The sequence below is a fragment of the Anolis carolinensis genome, chromosome 6 (assembly GCF_035594765.1).
Source record: "Anolis carolinensis isolate JA03-04 chromosome 6, rAnoCar3.1.pri, whole genome shotgun sequence".
NCBI classification, from domain to species: domain Eukaryota; kingdom Metazoa; phylum Chordata; class Lepidosauria; order Squamata; family Dactyloidae; genus Anolis; species Anolis carolinensis.
Window position 1 is genome coordinate 34670088 of NC_085846.1, and position 23159 is coordinate 34693246.

Genomic DNA, 23159 nt, shown 5'->3' on the forward strand with positions numbered 1-23159 from the left:
AAAATTTTGCAATGTGTTTTCTCCTTGGGTTGAACCTTAATTTGGGAAACATAACAGATGAGTATCTGTTACACAACGGAAACGGTTGCATTTTGGACTGACTTTCAGATGGTCATAGCTTATGAAAATTCTACTTTTTGTGACTATGAGACTCAGAATTTCTCATTCAGCAGTCTGGAATCATCTGGCTGGCGTATTCTGGAAAAAATGTAAATTTTTAACGCTCTGCATATAGCCATAGCCTATAATAGTGCACACTGTGGGAAGTACTTGAGTGTACATATGGAGCACTGTCTGCTGCAGTTACCAGTGACTGCACCATGTTTACCTTAATCTCTGGATCATAGTCTATATGATAAAAATTTTTCAAATGGTTTGTACTGTGTATTTTGTTTAAAAGCTTCATATTCTCCCTTAATATTCTCAAAATATCTTTTTTAAAATCCTGCAAACATTATGCTTGGTTTTTATTCAATTTCAGTTGTAGGAAACCTTTTAAGAGTTAGATGTCATTGATGTAAAATGTGTGCTGTTAAAAGCCTGAAAAAGTGTACCTTTTATCCCATGAAAGGACGTTTGCACAGAACTGCAAAAATATTGAAGTTTTGAATCTGAATGGCTGCACCAAGATTACAGATGCGTAAGTGACGTCTGTTTTGGAACTCTCACCGGGGTTGCATCTGTGCAAAAGTGAAAATGAATGTTAATAATTCTTCTGCATGTACACATACATGTCAAACACACACCACAGATTCCTTCCAGTCTCAGATATTAAAGTCTAAATTTAAAGGACTTTCTTGCCAATCTATTTCTTCCCTGCTCACTCCCTCAACCTCTCACTGTCTCCTCTCCTGCCCATTAGGATTAGGATAGGATCCCATTGCCTGTCATCCCACTGCAAGACTTGGCCTGAAAATAAAGTAGTGGTGGGAAGCTAAAGGAGTGAGTAGTGGAAGAGGTGGATTTGTGAAGAAGGACTTTAAAGAAAAGGGGAGGGAGAGAGGAAGGAAGAGGTTTAAAACCTGAATGTTGCTTTGATGGAATGGTGGGGAGGGAGCAATGAAAGAAAGAATCTCCAACTTAGATGTTGATTGAATGGGAAGGTGGAGCAATGGAGAAAAAAATGAACTCTATAAAATCATATAGTTTCTTCATGGTAGTATAATCTAATTGTAAAAGAAATCTGATTAAACAAATTCATTTCCGTGTTGATATATTTTAAAAGCAGGTTTCTGTTGCACTCAAAAACTATATAGATGATATTAATCATATGGCTTTGGACGTTATCAATTCCTGTTCTATAAATCCTTGCATAAAAATTTCCCACTTTTTCCTCCAAAGATGTGCATGTTTTCCCTGTATCAGAAACTTCAGTTTCTCTCCAAGAATGGGAATGTAGTGAATGCTTTATTTATATCATTTAAAAATAAAAAATAGTAATCAAAAGCACATAGCATTATAGTCGAAAACGCATTTCTTTTCAACTCATAATGTTTGCTGTGGTCCATATTTTCTCCATGCAAAAAAAAGGAAAGCCATCCTGCATGTATGATATAAAGTTTTTTAAATAGCCAGTACATCTGATCCCTTAAATAGAGTGTGGTGAAGTAGGGACCAAATGCCATAGCAACACAAAGAGTAAGTGTCCTGTTTCAAATACAGAATTTAACAGTGGGTCGAGATGACATAATCTCCTGTTTAAATCCTACTCATCTTCTTCCACTGCTACTTTCTTCTTTTTGCCATAAAACAGCTGGCATAAGTCAACCTTACACTGCCGAGGTATATTTTTTATTGGTCATTGCAGAAGTCAGAATTACCTTCCTCCTTCTACAGTGTCCAACTCCCTTCTCTTTACCATAGAGCTGCTGCATTCTCCTTCCCCACAGGAGTGTAGCTATGTCCATGCAGACCAGGGGTCCCCAAACTAAAACCTGGGGGCCACATGCGGCCCATCGAAGCCATTTATCTGGCCCCTGCGGCAGCGGCTCCCTCCTCCATTGAGGAAGGCATGTGTGGCGCAAGGGAGAAGGGAAAGGCGCATGCCTTTCCCACCTCCTCCCTCACCTGGTGCGCGCCTTCCAAAGCTTTGCTAGTTTATAATGGTATTTTAATTATTATTTATTTAATAATTAATTATTAAGGGGTGCTTTGCTAGTGCTCTTGCTGCACAAAGGCAGAAGGGGGTTGGACTAAATGGCCCAAAGTGTCTCTTCCAACCCTCTTTATTATTGTTTTTGTTGTTGACACAAAGTCATACTAGAACACAGCAAACGATATATATATGCTGGACTTCGTATCACAAAATCACAAGTCAAACACTTCCCAAGTGTTTAGGACATTTGATGTATTATTATTATTATTAACAACATTGAGGCTGGATGGCCATCTGTCAGGGGTGCTTTGCTTGTGCTTTTGGTGCACAAAGGCAGAAGGGGGTTGGACTAAATGGCCCAAGGGGTCTCTTCCAACCCTCTATATTATTTTTATTATGATTATTATTATTAACATTGAGACTGTATTTGTTCCCGTTTTGTTTTGTTTTTTACTTCAAAATAAGATATGTGCAGTGTGCATAAGAATTTGTTCATATATATTTTTAAAAAACTTTAGTCTGGCCCTCCAACAGTCTGAGGGACCGTGAACTGGCCCCCTGTTTAAAAAGTTTGGGGACCCCTGGTGTAGACCAATGGTTCCCAACCCCAACGGGTAAACACTGAAAACTTTAAAAGGGGGAAACAAAAAAAATCACGTTATTGCATCCTGCGCAGAGATTTGTGTCATGATCTTTTATCAGGTCCAGGTTCATGCACAGTTCAGTGATTGGCTCTACAAAATACAGGTGCTGCTCAGCTTGTGATTAGTCTATTCTTAGCTATACATGTGCACTGAGTGCCTAGCCTTGTTTCTTGCGGGTGGGGACATTTTTTCTTCGACACCCTCAAATTCTTCAAAATATTATAAGTCATATGTCGACTCAAATTGAATGATCCTCCTTCCAGGATCATATCCCTTCTTTCGTCAGCCAAGCAGCCAGCCAAAAGCAATCAACCACAAGCCGAGTAGTGCTGTTAGGTCAGGCACCATCATTGTCACTGTAGCAGCGCCAACAGCTCTAATTTTATAATGTATTAGGTTCACAGGCCACCTATTTTAAATGTATTGGGGTTGTTGGTCACTTTGACTCTATAAAATGGGGTCAAAAAAGATTGAGAACTGCTGGTGTAGACAGAGGCAAAATTATTATGTTTCTATGATCTCCCTCCACTCTTTACCTGCCAAAAATGGGGGCAAAAGAGGGAATTCACCATCTCTGAAGTAAGTCTGCAGGCTGGTGAATTGCCAGCTATAACATAGTTCCCATTTGTGTTATGTGAACTTTGGCCAGTATGGTTCAAGACAGAATAATGGAATAGTTGCAGAAAACCTTCTGATTAGTAATGCTAGGAACTGTGAATTTGGAATTGCTGTTCTGCTTTTTAAATCAGCAAACCTGAATGTGTTCTATTTTCTTGCAGTACATGTACTAGCCTTAGCAAGTTTTGCTCCAAACTCCGGCATCTTGATCTAGCTTCCTGCACCTCAATAACCAACCTGTCCCTCAAAGCACTGAGGTAAGTGCCAATATTCATAATTATTTCCTCAAGCTAGGTCTGTTAACTTTTTAGGTAACAGTGAGTCTTGCCTGTTAAAAAAAAATGTTGCATGCCTTCATGACATACATTCTCCCTTCATTTTACCTCATATTTTTCTCTGGGTACTTGAGGACACCGACTATATGGTGACTTTCCATGTATCCTTGAGTGATTTCTGATCCTAGTGACCAGTCCTGTTTGGTGGAAAAGAGGGGCCTTGCTCTTGGACTTGTTTCTGGCAGGATCAGCAGCCTTGTAGTGAGAATGCCACAGGAGATTCTCACTCATACTAATCTTTCCTTGAAATCTATTGAGAAGGCAGGAACTCCTTGTCATGTATCTGTGATCTCCATCTCTGCTTTCTAGCATTTCTTAGGCTAGTTTAAAGAAGTAGCCAGTGTTCAAGATTCACAAATATATTATTCCCTTTCTCTCATTGTGTTTTGCTGTAACTTGGTTAAGCTGCACACTCAATCTAGTGGTTTAAACTGTAACTTTAAATTGGTGACTTCCTTGAGGTTGTATGCATTGATAGGAGTGCTCAGGGGCCTCATAGGCTGGTATAACAAAAGACGAACAGGGAACAAAGTGCTCCTTTCATTGAAGAAAGTGTTAACATCTCTGTCTTTTCTCCCCTCTCCCTCTCTGTATCCTTTTTGCCTCCCAAGTGAGGGCTGTCCTCTACTAGAACAGCTCAATATCTCCTGGTGTGACCAAGTGACAAAAGATGGCATCCAGGCTTTAGTGAGAGGCTGCGGTGGACTCAAAGCTCTGTTTCTTAAGGGCTGTACACAGGTATGAACAGTGAAAACAGAACAGTTATAGAAAGAGGTGCTTGAACTAGGTTTTTTTAACATAGAGAAAAGGCAAGATGACTTTGGAAGAAAGATGTAGAATCATTTCATTTATTTGGATTTATCCTCTCATCCTTTCCAAAACAATGTCAATAGTGAATTGCTGTTTGTTTTCTGAATCATACCGTACCAGCTATTCTGAAGGTAGAAAAGAGGAAGAGAGAGGTGGATTTCCAGGGGGCCTTATAACCCTTGGCCATACAACAGTTGTGATTCATGACTTTACGTGCATGGTTTGTGCAACTGTGATATATCACTTTAAGGAGCTTTTGACTACTCCAGTATAAGACATCCATTTTATTTCAATGAGTCAGATTGGAAGAGGACTGCTGTCACTATCAAGGTATTCATGTCAACTTCAAATTTGTCTGTTTCTATATTGCAATGAATTAGTGTTTGAGGATGGCAAAAGGAGCATAGTTTCATTTCCAGTATATGTTGCATTTCTAAAATATGCTTAGCCTTCTTACCAAGGTATTTGCTAGATGCAAAGTTCTGTCATAAAATCATAATCTTTAAAAATGAGAATACCAGTAGTCAAGAACTCATGAACTCTGTGTAAGAGTGCTTTATGTCTTAGACCACATCTCTTCTGTGGGTGGACTGGGTTCAAGTAGCAATGCCATAGTTTTGTGTACGCTAGAAATAACATTAACTACTCCTATGATTTTTTTGTGCTATCTAGCATATGCAGTTGATGTTGACAGTAGAATCACACTGAATATCTAGAAATGCATAAAGAGAACATTTTTCACTCGTTTTTAGGGCAGCAGCAGAGGCAGCCACAAATACAGTCTGTGAATAATCAAAGGTGAAGGGACAACTGTGGATCACCTTTGTAGGATTGGCTTGTTAGTCTTTAGTAGAAGTATGTAAAGGCCTATTTAAACTTGCCAAGGACAAGTTTAAATGGGCTTTGTAAGGCATTCAACAATAGTTAAGAGATAGCAACTTTTATTTTAAGTTTTATTTTTGAAACAGATATCTTTGTAAAAATAACATTTTACTGCAATATAGGGAGGCAGTCCTTATGTTGGGTCTTGAAGAGTACTAATGTTTTATGTTTAGTTTTGAAGGCACACAATAATAATATTTAAGCAAAACCAGCAAGTTGTCTTTCTAGGCTTTACACTTAAATTTTCAAATCACAATCTTTACTATGAGGCCTATTTAAGATTTCATAATGAGATCAATTTCAAGAAGAAATTCTGGTACTAAATAGCCTGTTTATTGTCTTGGGAGAACGATATTGTGAGGGAGCCTAGAAACTATGTGATCCCTTCCCACCCCCAGTTCTTCTTTTCCTTATGAGTGGTTTATGCTAAATATTCCTTTTGCCCTAGCTATCTTTGAAGGCATAATAGCTTCATTAGATCCTTTGGGTCATTGCTAACCTTAGACAAGCTGCTCTTTATTTTTACAGTAACAAAATCAAAAACTTTGAGAATGAAGTGACTTTCTTTTCTTTCTCCCTCTTCTTCCTTTTGTTCTAGCTGGAAGATGAAGCCCTTAAATATATTGGAGCACACTGTCCTGAACTGGTAACTTTAAATTTGCAAACCTGCTTGGTAAGCAGTGGCCCACATGAATCCATCTTAACATGTAGAATCTGTAATGTAAACAATGTAGTACCTAAAGCCTAAGAAAATATTCTCCTTTCACCTTCTTCCCTTTCCATGTAGGCTTACAGGAGTTACTTGGTTTGTCATATATCTTACTTGATAGTACAAGAATGCACACAGTATGATGGATGGGAATACATATGTTCATGTGATCATTAAAAATCCTGTTGTTGAGGGGGTGACTGGCTACAGGCTGTTGCTTTACTTCTCTATGCATATTTTATTCTTCACACTTTGCTTCGAGGAATGTTAGAATCATAGAGTACGAAGAGACCACAAGGGCCAACCAGTCCAACCCCCTGCCATGCAGGAAAATACAATCAAGGCACTCCTGACAATTGGCCATCCAGCCTCTACTTAAAAGTCTTGAGAGAAGGAGACTCTGCCACAACATGCCATTCTTTTGTGCTCTTTTCTGCAATGAGATTGGGAACTGGCATAATATCTCAAAGACTTCTTAAAACAAGTACAGTAGGGTCTCACTTATCCAACATAAACGGGCCGGCAGAATGTTGGATAAGCGAATATGTTGGATAATAAGGAGGCATTAAGGAAAAGCCTATTAAACATCAAATTAGGTTATGATTTTACAAATGAAGTACCTAAACATCATATTAGACAACAAATTTGGCAGAAAAAGTAGTTCAATATGCAGTAATGCTATGTAGTAATTACTGTATTTATGAATTTAGCACCAAAATATCACGATATATTGAAAACATTGACTACAAAAATGCGTTGGATAATCCAGAATGTTGGATAAGCGAGTGTTGGATAAGTGAGACTCTACTGTATTGCGAAGATGTGGCCCATACAGCAAGCAATGCCATTTTTGTCCATCGCAAGAACCACCCTAACCCCAAAACAAAAATGTTAAGCTTTTTAGTTTATTCAGAATACTTCCATATCTTCAGGAGTTCATGAAGAGAAACTTTATTTTTGTGGAGGGGCACTGAACTGTTTTAGAAGGTAGATTTCCAGTCACTTCCCGTTTGAAGGGGAAAGGGTCCTTGTTCCATGTCTGGCAATGAAATATTTTTGTTAAAGTAGATCATACCCTTAAACAATGGTAAGAAAAAAAATTGAACAGTGACGTGCAAATTTGCATCGGTGAGCTGATTTCAATATACCTCCCACTAAAGTTTACCTTGAAGTTAAACTCGGCTTGGATTGAACAAATCCTTTTCATCACCATATATGAGTTAGTTAATCCACTCAACTATGCTAGATTCCTTTATCACCTCTTATCTTCTGTTAAGCAACTGTTGGAATCTTTTACATTTTCATATTCCCACTCCAGCATGACTATAACAATCTACACTCCATGCATCTAATGGAGGTGTGTCTTTGTGTGCATGTATCTGCATACACAGGCTACTGTGAATCTTTAGATTATACTCTGTATATTTGAAGAAGTGGACTATTGTCCATGAAAGCTCATGCTGTAATAAATACGTTAGTCTTCAGTGTCTCACAGAATTCCTTGTTTCAGCTGCAGTATACTAAGGTAGTGCTTTGGAATTTGCAATAGTATAAACAATGCCTCCTCCTTTGTATGCTTAGTGATAATTGGCAAGGCAGAGGTTGAATTAGATCAGGGGTCCCCAAACTAAGGCCCGGGGGCCGGATGCGGCCCATCGAAGCCATTTATCCGGCCCCCACAGCACAAGGGCAGAAGGGGGTTGGGCTAAATGACCCAAGAGGCCCCTTCTTCTCTTACAACCATTATTATTATTATTATTATTAGTAGTAGTAGTAGTAGTAGTAGTAGTAGTAGTATTAACATTGAGGCTGGGTGGCCATCTGTCAGGGATGCTTTGCTTGTGCTTATGGTGCACAGAGGCAGAAGGGGGTTGGACTAAATGGCCCAAGAGGTCTCTTCCAACCCTCTTTACTATTATTATTATTATTAACATTGATTCTGGGTGGCCATCTGTCAGGGGTGCTTTGCTTGTGCTTTCGGTGCACAAAGGCAAAGGGGGATTGGATTCAATAGCCCAAAGGGTCTCTTCCAACCCTCTTATTTATTATTATTGTTGTTGTTATTATTATTATTATTATTGCTCGGTAGCCAACTATAGTCTGGCCCTCCAATGATCCGAAGGTTCGTGAACTGGCCCCCTGTTTAAAAAGTTTGGGGACCCCTGAATTAGATGATATCAAAGTGTTGTCTTATATTAAATAAAGGTGAGTATAAATATATATAAATAAAATTCTGGAAATTCTTTTAAAAGAAAATTATGAAGTAGCACTATATAAATACCCGTATAATAATATTATTATTATTATTATTATTATTATTATTATTATTATTATTATTATTACATCATTTCTACCCCGCCCTTCTCACCCATCAGGGGACTCAGGGCGGCTTACAATATACATCGGAAACACAGTTAAAAATAATCCAAGATTAAAAATTACAATAAAAATTAAAATATAAATTAAAAACCAGCATAATTATACATCTAAATATACATTTCAGGCGCATTTTTCATGTCCAGGTGGGGGGTCTGTCAATGAGTCATATATTCATATTGCAATTCTGCTGTTACTCATGCTCAAATGCCTGCTCCCATAACCACGTTTTTGTTCTTTTTCGGAAGGACAGGAGGGAGGGAGCTTACCTAATTTCGTTTGGGAGGGTGTTCCATAGGCGGGGGGCCACCACTGAAAAGGCCCTGTCCCTTGTCCCCGCCAGCCGCACCTGTGAGGCTGGCGGGACCGAGAGCAGGGCCTCCCCGGAGGATCTCAAATTCCGTGATGGGACATAGCGGGAGACACGTTCGGACAATAATAATGTTTAAACATACACAAAAAACATTTCCCTTACCACCAGACAACTGCAAATTTTCCTTCACCCATGCACACACATATTTAACATTAAGAATTTCTTTTTTAAACCACATACAGTAGAGTCTCACTTATCCAAGCTAAACGGGCTGGCAGAAGCTTGGATAAGCGAATATCTTGGATAATGAGGGATTAAGGAAAAGCCTATTAAACATCAAATTAGGTTATGATTTTACAAATTAAGCACCAAAACATCATGTTATACAACAAATTTGACAGAAAAAGTAGTTCAATATGCAGAAATGTTATGTTGTAATTACTGTATTTACGAATTTAGCACCAAAATATCACGATATATTGAAAACATTGACTGCAAAAATGGCTTGGATAATCCAGAAGCTTGGATAAGCGAGGCTTGGATAAGTGAGACTCTACTGTACTGACTTTTTAAAGTGATCCTGTATACTCACTTTCATCATTATCCTAAATAGATCACTAACAAAAATTTATCCAGCTCAAGTACCCACCTCAGTTGGATTGCCAGTCATCAGATTTTTTACTTTCCCAATCAACATTTGTGCCTTAGCTTATATATGTTGAAAGATAGACGTATTTTGTATCAAGAATTGTATATAATATTGTGCTGAATCTTCCCATATCCATTATATTCCCCTAACCTGCCAAAACTCTACCCCTAGTTTGCAAATAACTAGTTAAATACAATTGACCTACCTAGTATTTTGGACGCAATGGGTTAAACTCTTGTGGCGGCAGGACTGCTGACTGAAAGGTCGGTGGTTCAAATCCGGGGAACAGAGTGAGCTCTCATGTGGGACATGAGAGAAGCTTCCCAAAGGATGGTAAAACATCAAACATCCGGGTGTCCCCTGGGCAACATCCTTGCAGACGTCCAATTCTCTTATGCCAGAATCCACTTGCAGTTTCTCAAGTCGCTCATGACACAAAAAAGCGCTAGTATTTTTTAAATTGTAAATTCATATATCTTTCCTTACCCTACTGGATGTCATTTTGCTATTTTGAAGGAGTTTCCCAAATAATTTCACAATTTCTTTTTCCCCCAACTACAACCTCCAGCATCCCCCAGACAGTATGGGCAGTGGCTATTATTACTGGTAAATTCTAGGAGCTGCAGTTCACAAAGGAATTCTCCAAGCTGTGATATTTAGTATATCAAATCCATCTGGGGACTGGGTTTATCCTGGCCTTTCAAAGTTTGTTTGCTTAGAGTGGAAAACATTCTTTCTGTTGTCTTGGAATGCTTAGTTGATCTTTCCAAATTTAATGTTTGCATGTGTTAAAAATACAGTGTATTTCTGTATATAAAAAGCTGGAAGAGGAAGCACATTTTTATCCTGGGAGAAAATATCCTATACCATTTGTGGTGATGCCAAAAATGGAAACTTTAGCCCAAAAAAGGAGTTGGTTTTGGGAAGACATTTGTGGCTGGCATCCTGCTTTTAGACATGGTGGTTTCCAATTAATCATTCATACAGTGTTTCACTGTCACAGTGGGTTCGGAATGTTTGGCTAAATACTTTTTAGCATGCAGCTTTAGGATTGACGGGCATGTTTTGTCCAAAAGCACCACAATAAACATTGTTTCTCTTTAGTGATAATGTTAACCCTTCTTTTCTTTTGTAGCAAATAACAGATGATGGGCTCATTACAATATGTAGAGGATGCCACAAGTTACAATCTCTATGTGCCTCTGGCTGTTCCAACATCACTGATGCCATCTTGAATGCCTTAGGGCAAAACTGCCCAAGGCTTAGGTAAGTCAGCTTTACTCTGCAGGGCTGCATGCAATGCACTCTGGATGGAAATCAGTAATGTGAAGAAGCATTAGTAGCTCATGGAAAGTTATCACCACATTATACCAAATGAGCAGGGCCAAAGAAGAGAACATGGTGGAGTAAATGGAGTATGTGGCCAGCAAACTGCTCTTGCAAACCATCCCCATTGCCAGTCATGTTCTCCAAACCTCCAGAAGAAGTATTAACATTTGCTACATGGAATCATATTTTTAGGTTCATCTGACCCTTTTTTCCAGAAAAAAAAAATAGGGAAGAGCTATTGGTTGGGGAAAAAAGTGATTAGATTACTAGAATTCCCTAAAAGGCATCCAGATTGCCTGTAAGCTCTCTCAGAGACTTGAGTGCTCTGTTGATCATTTGGAGCAGACATTTTTGGAGAGCCCACTATTTTTTTACATGTGAGGATACCAACAGAAGGATAATGACCTCGATAGTCCTGCCACCACCCCCCACAAATCTCTGGCGGTTGCCCATTTCTCATATAGATGAGAAGATGAGTAGATGGATTGACATTCACTTGTTCATTCAGACATGTAATCTAACCCTGTACATTTGAGGGAAAGAGCAATGTTAATAGCACAGCAACAGGATTACATAGAATCAAACTAACTACCAATAGAATAGTAAGCAGGATGCTTTCTAAAGCTATCTCCATAGGTCATGAGCAACTATGCACATTATTTCAGGGTGACAAAAAGGAATGGATGTAGAGCCATTGAAGCCCATCAAAATATGAAACGGTTTTTTTTGTAAGGGAGATTGGAAAAGAAGAGTTTGAGGTGCAAATTTGCTTCTCAAATAGAAGTAAATCTACTGGAGATAGTTTTTGCCTATTAAGATCTTAGCACTGAAAAGTATAGTGAGAATCTTAAAGTATAAACAAATGTGGGCTCTTTGTTTATTCCTTCTGTGTGCACTCAGTAGAATGGTTGTTACCCATGATGTCCATGACACGGCACAGGTATAAAGTAGTCATGGTCCTGCTTTGGTCCTCAACTTACTTTGAAGGATGTGGGCCAAGGACTGAGGTTTTAGAAATGGGCCCAGCACAGCCGAGGTGCTTAATTTCTGTTATTTTTATGTGTGCACACAGAATATTGGAAGTGGCTCGGTGTTCCCAACTCACAGATGTGGGCTTTACCACTCTGGCTCGGGTAAGCAACCTGCCTATTCTGTTATTTGCTTACTAGTTATCCTCCCATAGGAACAGACCTTGGAAGTAACAAGTTATACAAATGGCACAATTACCTAATGAATTCTTTCTTCTCTTGTTTCTGTAATGAGGTCATAATGAAGCTACATTTCTAAATACAGGAAGTGAAGTCATATTACTTCATTGTGAGAAGTAATGTTTTCAAGATGGATTTTTGGTGTTTTTAGTAGAATTTCTCAAGTTTTCTTCCATTGTCTCATATGTTCTAAGGTTTTTTTCCTCACAAAAGTAATGGAAAAGTAAAATGTATAGAAATGAATAACTTCAAATAATAACCTTTATTTTCTACATTGTAAATTATAACAGCCTACTGGGGTGGTGGTAGTGCGAGGTGTTGTGAATTACATAATGAGTCATTATTTTAAAGTATCTTTCCAAGCACTCACATGGACCTATTTCTAATAAACCTCATTTGATGACATCGTATTGGCTATCTGAGCCAATACACATAAGAGTGTATCTTTTTCTGCTGTGCTGCCTTTCAGGATCATAATGCTTTTACTCAGAAGGCACAGATAGAAGCAGGAAATTAAAGCCAGATAACAAGCATGGGATCTAATATATTTATACAAAGGGAGCCAAATGACCTTTAAGTCTCATATCTGTAAACCAGCCATAGGCTGGGAAATAGAAAAAAAGAGCAAAGCTCACTAAGACCAGCTTAAGCATAGTCTGCCTTGTTCAAATATAAAACTTGATTTGAGTGTCTTAGTTAAAGAAATAAAGTAAGGGGGTATGGAGTGTTCTGTTTTCATTGTTTAGTTCCCTGCTGGTTATTCTGCTAGACCTTTTGCTTTCTTCTTGATATTAAAAGTGAGATGGAGAAAACTGGCTAGAATTGAGAGAAGGAAGATGCATGGGCTCAGTTCTCCTTTCCCACATATTTCTTAATGTTCAACTGAAGTATCCTACTTTTTATAATTCTATGGGGTTGGCTTGTGAAAAGAAAGGCAGAATTACTTACTATCATGAAACATTGGACAGCAGGGATCTTGATAAGGAGTGTTTGGAAGCCAGATTTTGATTTGAGCAGCCATGGAAAAGGAAAGACTCTTGATGCCTACATTCCTGTTTCTCTCTTGGAAGTAATCCTTTTGACAGAAATGGAGTTAGCCTGGAATCATCTTATCTTGCATTGAAAAATTTATTCAGGTCCCAGAACAGTCCATTTGCAAAAGTAAATACTATATATTTACTCACAATCCAAATTGATATTTCTTTGAAACCAGAATTGTAAGGGAGAGGCAATGGAGATACACTCAATTTACCCTTTAGTAGATACATTTCCTAGAGTGCTCCATGGAAAAAGTACTTCACTGTGTGTAGGTCTTCTTGCTGTCATGGCTGAAATTGTGGAAAGTGTGTTTATTTTTAAAAGTTGACTTCATTTCTTAAGCGTACACAGGAGTGATACCAGTGAATTAAGTGGGAAAAGTCTGTAGTTCTCTTACCTTATTTTAAGAAAGGGGAAGGTGATCAATATATACATTTAAAAAAACAAGTCTATGTTTAGTTTTTGTATGACTATTTTTGTTCCTTTCAATCCTCTCCAGAATTGTCATGAGCTAGAAAAAATGGACCTGGAGGAGTGTGTTCAGGTAGTTGCAATATCATCTTCATTTTCTTGTTTCTATTATTTTTTATAATGTGGAAAGGCCCAGTGGGGTAGAGAGTTGAGCATGGAGTTCTCCAGCATGGCCTAATTTGTAAAGAAAACCATCTGCTTGTGCATATATTTGCTCATTACAACAATAACTGAAGCAGGTAATGTATCTTGGTCATGCAATGCTAGAAAAAGAAAGACCTGCATCTCTCCCTTGCATTGCGTAATTTTTATAAGAAATCCGCAGAGAGATCCTGGCCACTGGCAGAAAAAGCCACTTCTAACTACAGCTGTTGTGAGATAAAAATGAACAATCTCTCTGAATACCATTCATTTACTTTTTAAATAATGTTTTAAAATTGGACTGGATGTTTCTCTGAATTTGTATTAACTGCTACATCTCAGCGGCTTCTTCTCACTAATATTTTAAAAGTATGATGTGACATACACAAAGTGTTCCCTTTTCTCCACTTAATGGGCTGCCTCAGCCAAGAAAGGAGGAAGTTTGACTGCTGTTTTCTCGAGTTATGGAACCCTTCTTTCCTACATCTCAGCAAGGGTGGGGCAGTACAGAACCACTGTTTAGACACCAGCCATACATTTTCTGCAACAATAGTCCTAAGGAATTCAAAGCACCTAATAAAGAAAGGAAAGGTCTAGATTAAAGTTTCCCAAACTATATATAGATCCTTCTCATAGCAACCACCTTCCTCTCCCTAGAAAGGTCTGCTTAGTATTTCGACTCTAGAGTAGAATTTCTCAAAATCTGGTCTTCCAGGTGTTAAGGACTTCAGTTTCCAAAAGCCCTGATCATTGGCCAAGGCAGCCAAGGATTTTGGGAGCTGCAAAACACCTGGAGGACTAGAGCTTGGGAATCACTGCTCATGATGTGAAGCCTCTACAACTGGATGCGGTGACGTTTTTAGAAAGTACAGTATTTTTAGAAAGTCCGTTGTAAGTACAATATTTTCAGAAATGTCTCTTTTGTTTCTTTCAGATAACAGACAGCACTTTAATCCAGCTCTCCATACACTGTCCACGGCTCCAAGTTTTGGTGAGTCTGGGAATTCTCATCTCTGTGAAAGTACTGGAAATTCTTAACCTCAGTGTAGTATTTTGGGATAGAACTCGAAGAGACCAAGATAGCACCTTGCTATAATCTCAGTGAAAAGGGGAAGCTATATAGTATGCTTAAGTAAGCATTCTATCATCCATTCAAATCATAAGTAAAGGGAGCCATGAAAAAAATACCAAATTTGTTTTTTTTAAACTGCTTTTAAAGCATATTACCTTTTCGCCCAGACATTTTGCTGATTTGAAGCCCTAGCCATGAACTCACTAGGTGACCCTGGGCAAGCCAGCCTAAACCGCAATCTCTTGGCTCTAGTCCCTCAGTCTGTAGTATTAACATTTTTTCTCATTGTCATGGTTTGTATTTCTTGGATGTGAGCTTCTTAGTGTGAGGTTCCTTGAGCACTATATATAAAATACTATTTCAGTGCTAAAAATCCATAATATAGTCCAAATCACATAGGAATGACAGATAAGTGAGGAAAAAAGTAACAAGGAGGGGATGATATGAAGAAAACACAGAATGAGAAACATTGCTATGCATTGGAAAAACAGCAAGCTCAAAGAAGGCTGTGAAGAAGATTGATAAAGGGAAATCGTTAGAACAGTATGCAAAATGAACCCAGGATGATGACTGCTATCATGAGGATAACAGCCATGTATTTCCAACCCAAAGCCTTGCCAGTATTTCATATTTAACTGAAGAATTTCTGTAGAACCTTCATATTGAAGATAATTTTGTTCTGTATAGAACTTTTTAAAATGCCATTTGTGACTTCCTCTTCTATTTCATTTTGCTTTCCGTTGTGGCGGCAGAGTTTATCACACTGTGAGCTCATCACTGATGATGGTATTCGCCATCTGGGCAATGGCGCCTGTGCTCACGATCGCCTGGAGGTTATCGAGCTGGACAACTGCCCTTTGATTACAGACGCCTCCTTGGAACACCTCAAAAGCTGCCATAGTCTGGAAAGGATAGAGTTGTACGACTGTCAACAGATTACACGGGCTGGAATCAAGAGACTCAGGGTAAAAAAAAAATGAATTTTTTTAAGTTGACTCAAGCACGTACTATAGTTCCTTTGTTTGTTTGATTCTTCCCAAACTGCCACTAGGCAAACTCATTCTGAATTTTGTTTTGAATCTAGTCTCCAAGCTAAGGCAAAGAACAAATAATCATAAAATCATAGAGTTAGAGGAGACCACACAGGCCATCCAGTCCAACCCCTTCCATTCAGGAAGAGCACAATCAAAGTACCCTGACAGATAGCCTCTTTTTAAACACCTCCATGTAGCATAGGATGTCATATCTTTTGAAGAGCTTTACATAGTCTTATGTAATGCCAGTTAATGAATTAGCCTTCAAACTTCCAGAATAGGCACATCGTCAACTGACAAAAATTGTAGATATTGGTAAAAGTTAAGTTGCTTTTTTTTCTCTTCTCTTCTCTTCTCTTCTCTTCTCTTCTCTTCTCTTCTCTTCTCTTCTCTTCTCTTCTCTTCCCTTCTCTCTCTCTCTCTCTCTCTCTCTCCCCCCCCCCTTCTCTGGAGCAAAACTGCCTGTGCATTGTCAGCTATTTGAGAGAGCATTTACTCTCTTTTCTAGTTCGCCTCTTTGGTGTCATAATGGTAGATTCTGAAACAGTCACACATCATCACAACCTCTATGTCTCCAAGATGGGACCAAAATTACAGGCATTAGTGCAGAACTCTGTGTCAGCACATCAGTTCCTGCAGTTCTCATCAACACTAGTAGCAGATAAAGGTTTTGTTTTAGTTTTCTTTGAGGGGCTTGAAGGCAATAGTTTTAATTCCCAATTCAAGATCAGGCTGCCCCAAACTGTGCTACATAATAACAAGTATAATTCATAGCTATATTTTACTTCCCAAAAAAACTCCTCACCAAGTTACTATAAAGATTGTAGCTTAGCTTAAAGTTTCTAGACTTGATAATCAAAAAAAAATCCCAGCTTTTCAACCCTTCAACCTCTGGATCTATTGCAGCCCACTGGGTTATGGTAAAACACCCCAGCCACTGACACAAATATGTATAAATCTACAGAATAACCCCAAATCATCTAAAATTTACAATTAGTTGTCCAAGTGACTCTGCTTTGTCTGACAGTAAAACTGTATCCTTTTTCCAGGGTGCATTTGTCCCCACATTGTCCTCCTTCCAACTCCCATAGGTTGGAGTTTTAGTGCTTTGGATATATCTTTGCCTAAATTTACAAATATATTCTGACTGTCCTGATCTGCACAAACTTATTTAGGTTGCAAAATCTTTTTATTAATTATTAATCTTCTATAAAAATGAATCCTTATTTCTAGTGCAGGAGAGTGCAGAATGTGCTCCGTTTCTTATTCTAATGGAATGGGAAGAAGCAGATCAAAATTCTGTTCCCAGATTCATCCAGTAATATAGTGTGATATTTGTAGCATCTATGATAATCTAGCCTTGTTATAGAAACAGAAGAATAATACAGTCTGGATGTTATTATACAGTAAAGAAGGGAACTTATATTTATGGTTTCAGGAAATCCATATTCGAATATGAAAGTTTTTAAAAAGTTTGTCTGCACATCAGTGTAAGAGCTCTTAGAAGATGGTTGAAAGCTATAATGAGGCTGGATTATCATGGATGCTTCCTTCTCAGACGAAGAAAGACAAAGAACTAGCTTCTTGGAAAAGGGGGAAATGACCTCTGCAGGCTGGAGGGAAACAAAAGAAGGCTTGAGTACATAGATCAGAGAAAGGAACAAAGAGGTGAAATGAAAGGGCTGATATTCTCCCTAGATTCCCCTCTCTAGTGAGAGTGGGGACTCTAAAGAGACTCTCACTTTACAAACATTGCTCCCAACAATGCCAAGCTCAGAAAGAACCTCGGTGCCTCTTCATTTGTTGCCTCCTGGTGAAGCCAAAACATTAATTGAATATTAGAATCCTGCACGGAATTGAGGGTGGTATTTGTATCAAACAGTAAAAAAGTGCCAAATGTAAACAAAACAGATAAATACCATTTTTTAAAAGGGGATAAAATGTACTGTAGAGAATCCTGTGCATTATCTAAAACCTTCTCCCTACCCTTTCCAGAAATCTGTTTTGCAAATCATAGATCCAATGCCCATATGCATGCAACCCTACCCCTCTCCTCACCTTTAAAAGCTTGTATTTACAAGTTCTCTAATTCTGCTAAATTAAATCCGTGTTTGTCTTTTCAGACCCACTTACCCAATATTAAAGTTCACGCCTACTTCGCGCCCGTGACCCCCCCACCCTCAGTGGGGGGCAGCAGACAGCGCTTCTGCAGATGTTGCATCATCCTATGACGCGGGAGCCGATCTATCTTGCGCAAAAAACTGAGTATTTAAATTACCCTTCTAGAAGTAACCGTGGACACCAGTATCTCCATGAAAAGTGATGCCGGTGGTCTTTTCGTGAAGGCCTTTTGAAAGAAGGCAAAGCAGTGGGAACTGAATGCTGAACTCTGTTCCCCCTTTTTGCCCCATAGCCACACATGAAAACACACACGTCATAGTGTACACACATACCCACACACACACCTACTTAGTCCAGCAAACTGAAGGACTCTGGAGCTGGATCAGTGGGATCTTTCTCCTTTTTTCCTTGTAGGTGGATGGTATAATGATGAACCATTCCTACTGGGCATGCTCAGACAAAAATCATGGGGAGGTGGGAGGGAGAGACAGTTGGGAGGGGATCATCACACACCTCTGAAGAACTGCTGTTCCTTGGAAGCGAGAGGAAAAAGATCATTCTTTTGACGTTGAAATCAGCAAGACGGACAAACCCTTCAGTGCAAGTCTGGGGAGTGGGATAATAACTGAGGAAGGGAACAAAAATGAACACTGAATCTTAAAGTCACTGTCAGAGGGAAGAAAGATGTTTTAAAAAATCCCAACACAACCCAAGGTTATATATTTTTTATTTCTTAAAAAATCATCCTTGTGTTAGGGAATGTTAAAACAGCAGCCATTGTGAGATGTTTATTCCTGCGCTTCTGTATTTCCTCGTTTTACGTGCCGGCACATACACTGAGCATGCTCATGTTGAAGGTTCAGCGGTTTATCTTCCGTGTTTCATAGCATTTGGCTCAGAGGCTTCCTAGATTGTTGTGATGATAAAGCTAGAAATCTGTAATGTCAGGTCTGATTTATTTTCTATTGTTTTCTTTCCTTTCTCTTCCTCAGTATCTCCACAATTTTTTTAAAAAGAAATAGATGTCTAATTCTGAAATTGTATGAAACGATTGAACATAAAATATATGTCAAGGTAATTTTTAAGGCATCTTTTACCACTAGGTTTGAAAATATAGCTGTGAAACAGATTGATGTTACAAAAGCAAAAGCCCTTCAATAGAGATTCTTCCCCAGATTTTTAAATCAGTAATTCAAGGTGGGGAGGATGGCATTTGTTATATCATGGTGTGTGTTCAGATGTATCTATCAAAGAAACATATGACTCTAAATCAGAAATTGCACACAATTATATTCTACTCTGTTTTTAATTGTAACTTTCCTGCATCACGAGAGCCATCTCTGAAAGTTCCTCTTTAGTCAGTCTGGTTTTCATAGCTACGTAGCCAAATGGGTGCAATCTGTTTAGAAGTCACCACCTTGATGTGTAAATTAGCTAGATTTATCTAGTTCAACACTAAAGGCTATAACAATATATTTCATTTTGCTTTCCTTTATTTAGAGCTGCTTCATCAGAAAGCACTGCAGCCCTTTCATGGTGCCTTGGAGGCCAAATTGTGTAGTGGATGGGTTTTTTAAAAGAATACATGCAGAAGAATAGTGTCATTCCAGTTTTCTGCTGGCTAAATTACCAATTGAACTATCTATTGGCTTTTTCCTTCACAAATTAGGCCCAACACAGATTTTAAAGGCACCTGCCAATGTGATGGCTGGGTTACAGAAAGCACAAAGGAGCCCTTTATAAGGAGAAGTACAGTCCCTATGCGCATGGCTCACTTGTTAATGCACAGTCACCTGTGTTTCTTATAAACATTCAATTTTGTAATTGGGAGCTTCCCCTTTGCCTCTTCTCATTCTAGTTGTTTCTGATCTGCTGCTCTCTTTTCTAATGTGCCAGCTCCTTATGTCCCAAGGCATGGCTTGCCAAATAGCTCCTTCTCTTCCAGCTCAGTTCAGCTCCCAAAGATTTACTCCACTGTTGTGGCTCTCAGAGTGGGAGACAAAAAGCCATGTTGGTAACAGATGAAAATCTTTAATGCAGCTTGCCATGGAACTGTCAGGCTATGCACAAATGGGATAAAAGCATCTTAAACGTGTATAGAAATGTCAAGTCACTTAATGTTGCAGGATTTGCACTGGATACCAAAGACTGGGACAGGGAAGCTGAAATGTAGTCACGGCGAAAGAAACTGGATATGTTCTCCACTTTATCCCTCCTGATGTTAAAGTGAAAAGGTCTCCATCCAGAGTTGGAAGCACAGTTTGCACAAGTAGATCGGGCTGGTTCCGAGCAGGTGGTGAGACAGAAGTCTGACCCAGACAGCATTACAAATTGTCCAAATATAAGGCCAGGTACTCACTTTTCATTCTCTGCAGCACAGAGATCTTGGAGGACAATCCTTAATTATTTTAACTGGCAGAAGAATTGGGGGTGGGGAATACTATTGTTTTATGGGAGTTGTCCTGTGAAATGTTCTCTTATTTAAGCTAAGGCGCTTAAAAAGGTTACTTTGGATTTCAGAGAATTTGTGTTTCCCTGTGCCCTCTTAAGAATTATTAAATTTATGCAGTGATCTCTTAACTTCTTTATTTCTCTCATGTACACACAAACAAGCATTACATTTTCAAGTCTCAAGGGCTTTAGAGCAGTGCAGACTAGTACCAAAGACACAAAAAAAGGGAAAGCTTACTGTTTTAAAAGGAAATGCTGTTTGCTCTTCCTCTATCCAGAATATGTGTTTCAGTAACTCCATCACAGATATATTACTGTTTTTTCCACTACCATATATGATTAATGCAACCCATGCCTAAAATTTGACAATGTAACACCCTCTTTTGAATCCCAAAATGACTGTGACATTTGTCAAACTACTAAACGTTGCAAAATTATTGATTCTTCTGAACATGCCAGGAGCATATACTTATTGCCACAATCTTGACCGTGTTTCAACACAGCTCGCAAAGTAAGCCATACAGTGTTTCTAAGACCTTTTTTATTTTAATTCTTTCTCCTCTTCTAAAGGTTGGGAACAAAAACAATCCACCAAACATTATTCTCATGCAGACCTCTTTAATGTGAATCAAAATTGTACCATATAAATGCTTGCTGGATTGCATGTGCCGTTGTTGTTTTTTTCTCATTTGTCCCATGTTAAATAGCAGTTCATCTTTACCCTTCCATACCCCATGATGTGGCAACCATTTTTCAGTTTCCTTCAGAGTGGGATTGCACCATGGATTGCTTGCATGCCATTTGTATGCAGGGGACCTGTATTTCTAGCTGTCAGATTCCAGAAAAAGAGAATTTGAGGCCAAAATGATAGTTGCTAGAACTGGCTGCGACAAGCCAGAACAAATGATTTAGTTTATGCAATTTGGTGAAATACTTCTAGAATTAAGCATCATCCATCAACTTCCTTATCTGTATTTATTAATAATACAAATAAATGACCATTTTCTATGTTTGTCTTGTTGGGGAAATGGCTTTTCATAGAATTGCTGTGTTCTTGTTTGCTAGTAATTTCTCCCAGGTAATTTTAGACTTTTTGTTAATTTTAAATACCGCTTTCAATATGTTATGTGGGCAAAAGTTAATGTGCTTCACCACCTTCTAAGAAAACTTGAAATTCCCAGTGTTCCAGCCAGGAGTCTTCCTGGGTTGTAGAATATTTGGACTTAACAAGCTCAAGTTCTTGTCTCTGGTTTGGTGTTGGAGTTGATTCCTGCTTTAATCTATGCACTTTCTATTATGTGTGAAGAATACACATATTTTGAAATTGGTACAAGAAGCTCAGAGGTGGACACTTTTGATTTTGAAAGCAATGGGCAAGTGGCAATATAGATCAATTCCTCACTACTCCACATGCAAAGGATTTCAAAATAAAAATTATTATTTTCACTTCAAAGACCTTTGGACTCAAAAGCACCCCTTCAAACTCATCTGTTTGCATATATGATTTTAAGCAAGGATTAGCTGCATTATGCATTTTATTATTTTGGAAATAGTGGTGTTAAATAATCATTGATTACTGTTGGGGGGTTTGAGGATGCACTGCATCATGAAAGGCATCCTGTTCTATATAATTGATGTCTTACATTACCATGAGGAAAGAATTTTCACCCCACAGCTACCTATTACTAGTGAACTGTATGTGAAAAGAAGGAGTGGGTTTGAACTTACTAAAAATTGATATCCAAAGTGATGGGGTCATTTGGAGGTCTAAGTAAACTGAGTGTTATTTTGTTAACCACATTGATCAATATTTGTTCTAACAATATGTGCCAAATCAAGTATCGAAACAGAAAATAGTTATCCCCCCCCCCCCCCGAGTGACCTTTAAAGTTACATCTACAGCTGGGCTACTAATAAACATATGGTCAGGATACAGTATGACCACAGCAGTTTTTACTCATTATCTCTCCACTTTTTTAATCTACTTATTCAGCTGGAAGCCTTGGAAAGCTGAAATGTCAAACGTGTTGGCATTATCTTTAGATGTTTTCATACTTGGATAAAAGTAGGTGATTCTCCAATAAAACCTGTGTTATCTGTGCAGCTGCACTCACATCCTTTTGCATATTATGGGAAACATTCATTATTCCATCAGCTGGGTACCAACTTTTAGCAAACTGATTAAAGATTGTTGAAATACATAGTATACCCACAACCACATGATATGAACAACCACAGGCTATGAAGAAATGTTGAATCAACAAATTTTTCAAGCTCTAATGTAGTCAAATCAAAATTCTTATATGCAGGCTAAATTTGCAACACTTTAAAAACAATTAGGAGTCTATATTTTGTTCTATTTTTTTTCTTTCTATGTGTAATGTAAATGTGATTAACGTGGCTGGCCTGTGGTTTTGTGTATTTGGAGTGGGTGGGAGGGAAGGGATTATATGACATGGTTTCTTACCAAGAGTGGCCTGTTTCAAAGGGGGAGGCCCATAGGAAGATCTGGGTTTTCTTACCTGTGATCTGTTCATAGAAACTGGAATTCAGAAGCCATTGTATAAATTTATTAGAAAATCAGCTGGTTTTCCGTATACTGGATTTTGGTAGTTAAATGCCAGACTTCTTTAGAACTGAGTACCTTTCAATTCAGTCAGTTCCATCAGGACAAATATGGTAAAGCTTGTGTGACTCCTTGAGATTTTCTGCTCCATTGTTTTTTAAATGACACTTTAAAATTGTGGAGCACAGTGCAGCCACTTGATATTGAGTAGTTTTGATCAAGATACTTTTTAATGTGAATGGCAAATCTTGTTTCTTTAGAAAGAAATATGTTGAACACTCAAGATAGAGGTTTGTC

At 38.5% G+C, this 23159-nt stretch overlaps 1 protein-coding gene across 2 annotated transcripts in view; it reads left to right on the forward strand.

The window, feature by feature from the left end:
- fbxl20 (F-box and leucine rich repeat protein 20) overlaps positions 1–21306 on the forward strand; it is a 100707-nt gene extending 79401 nt beyond the window's left edge. For both annotated transcript variants that reach the window (XM_016994559.2, XM_008113326.3), the window contains exons 6-15: positions 572–640; positions 3519–3614; positions 4304–4430; positions 5983–6057; positions 10567–10697; positions 11833–11893; positions 13506–13550; positions 14553–14609; positions 15443–15655; positions 17848–21306. In XM_016994559.2, coding sequence (XP_016850048.1) covers positions 572–640; positions 3519–3614; positions 4304–4430; positions 5983–6057; positions 10567–10697; positions 11833–11893; positions 13506–13550; positions 14553–14609; positions 15443–15655; positions 17848–17955 — 982 coding nt within the window. In that variant the 3' untranslated portion in view covers positions 17956–21306. The remainder of the gene's footprint in view (positions 1–571; positions 641–3518; positions 3615–4303; positions 4431–5982; positions 6058–10566; positions 10698–11832; positions 11894–13505; positions 13551–14552; positions 14610–15442; positions 15656–17847) is intronic.
- The last annotated feature ends 1853 nt before the right edge of the window (positions 21307–23159 follow it).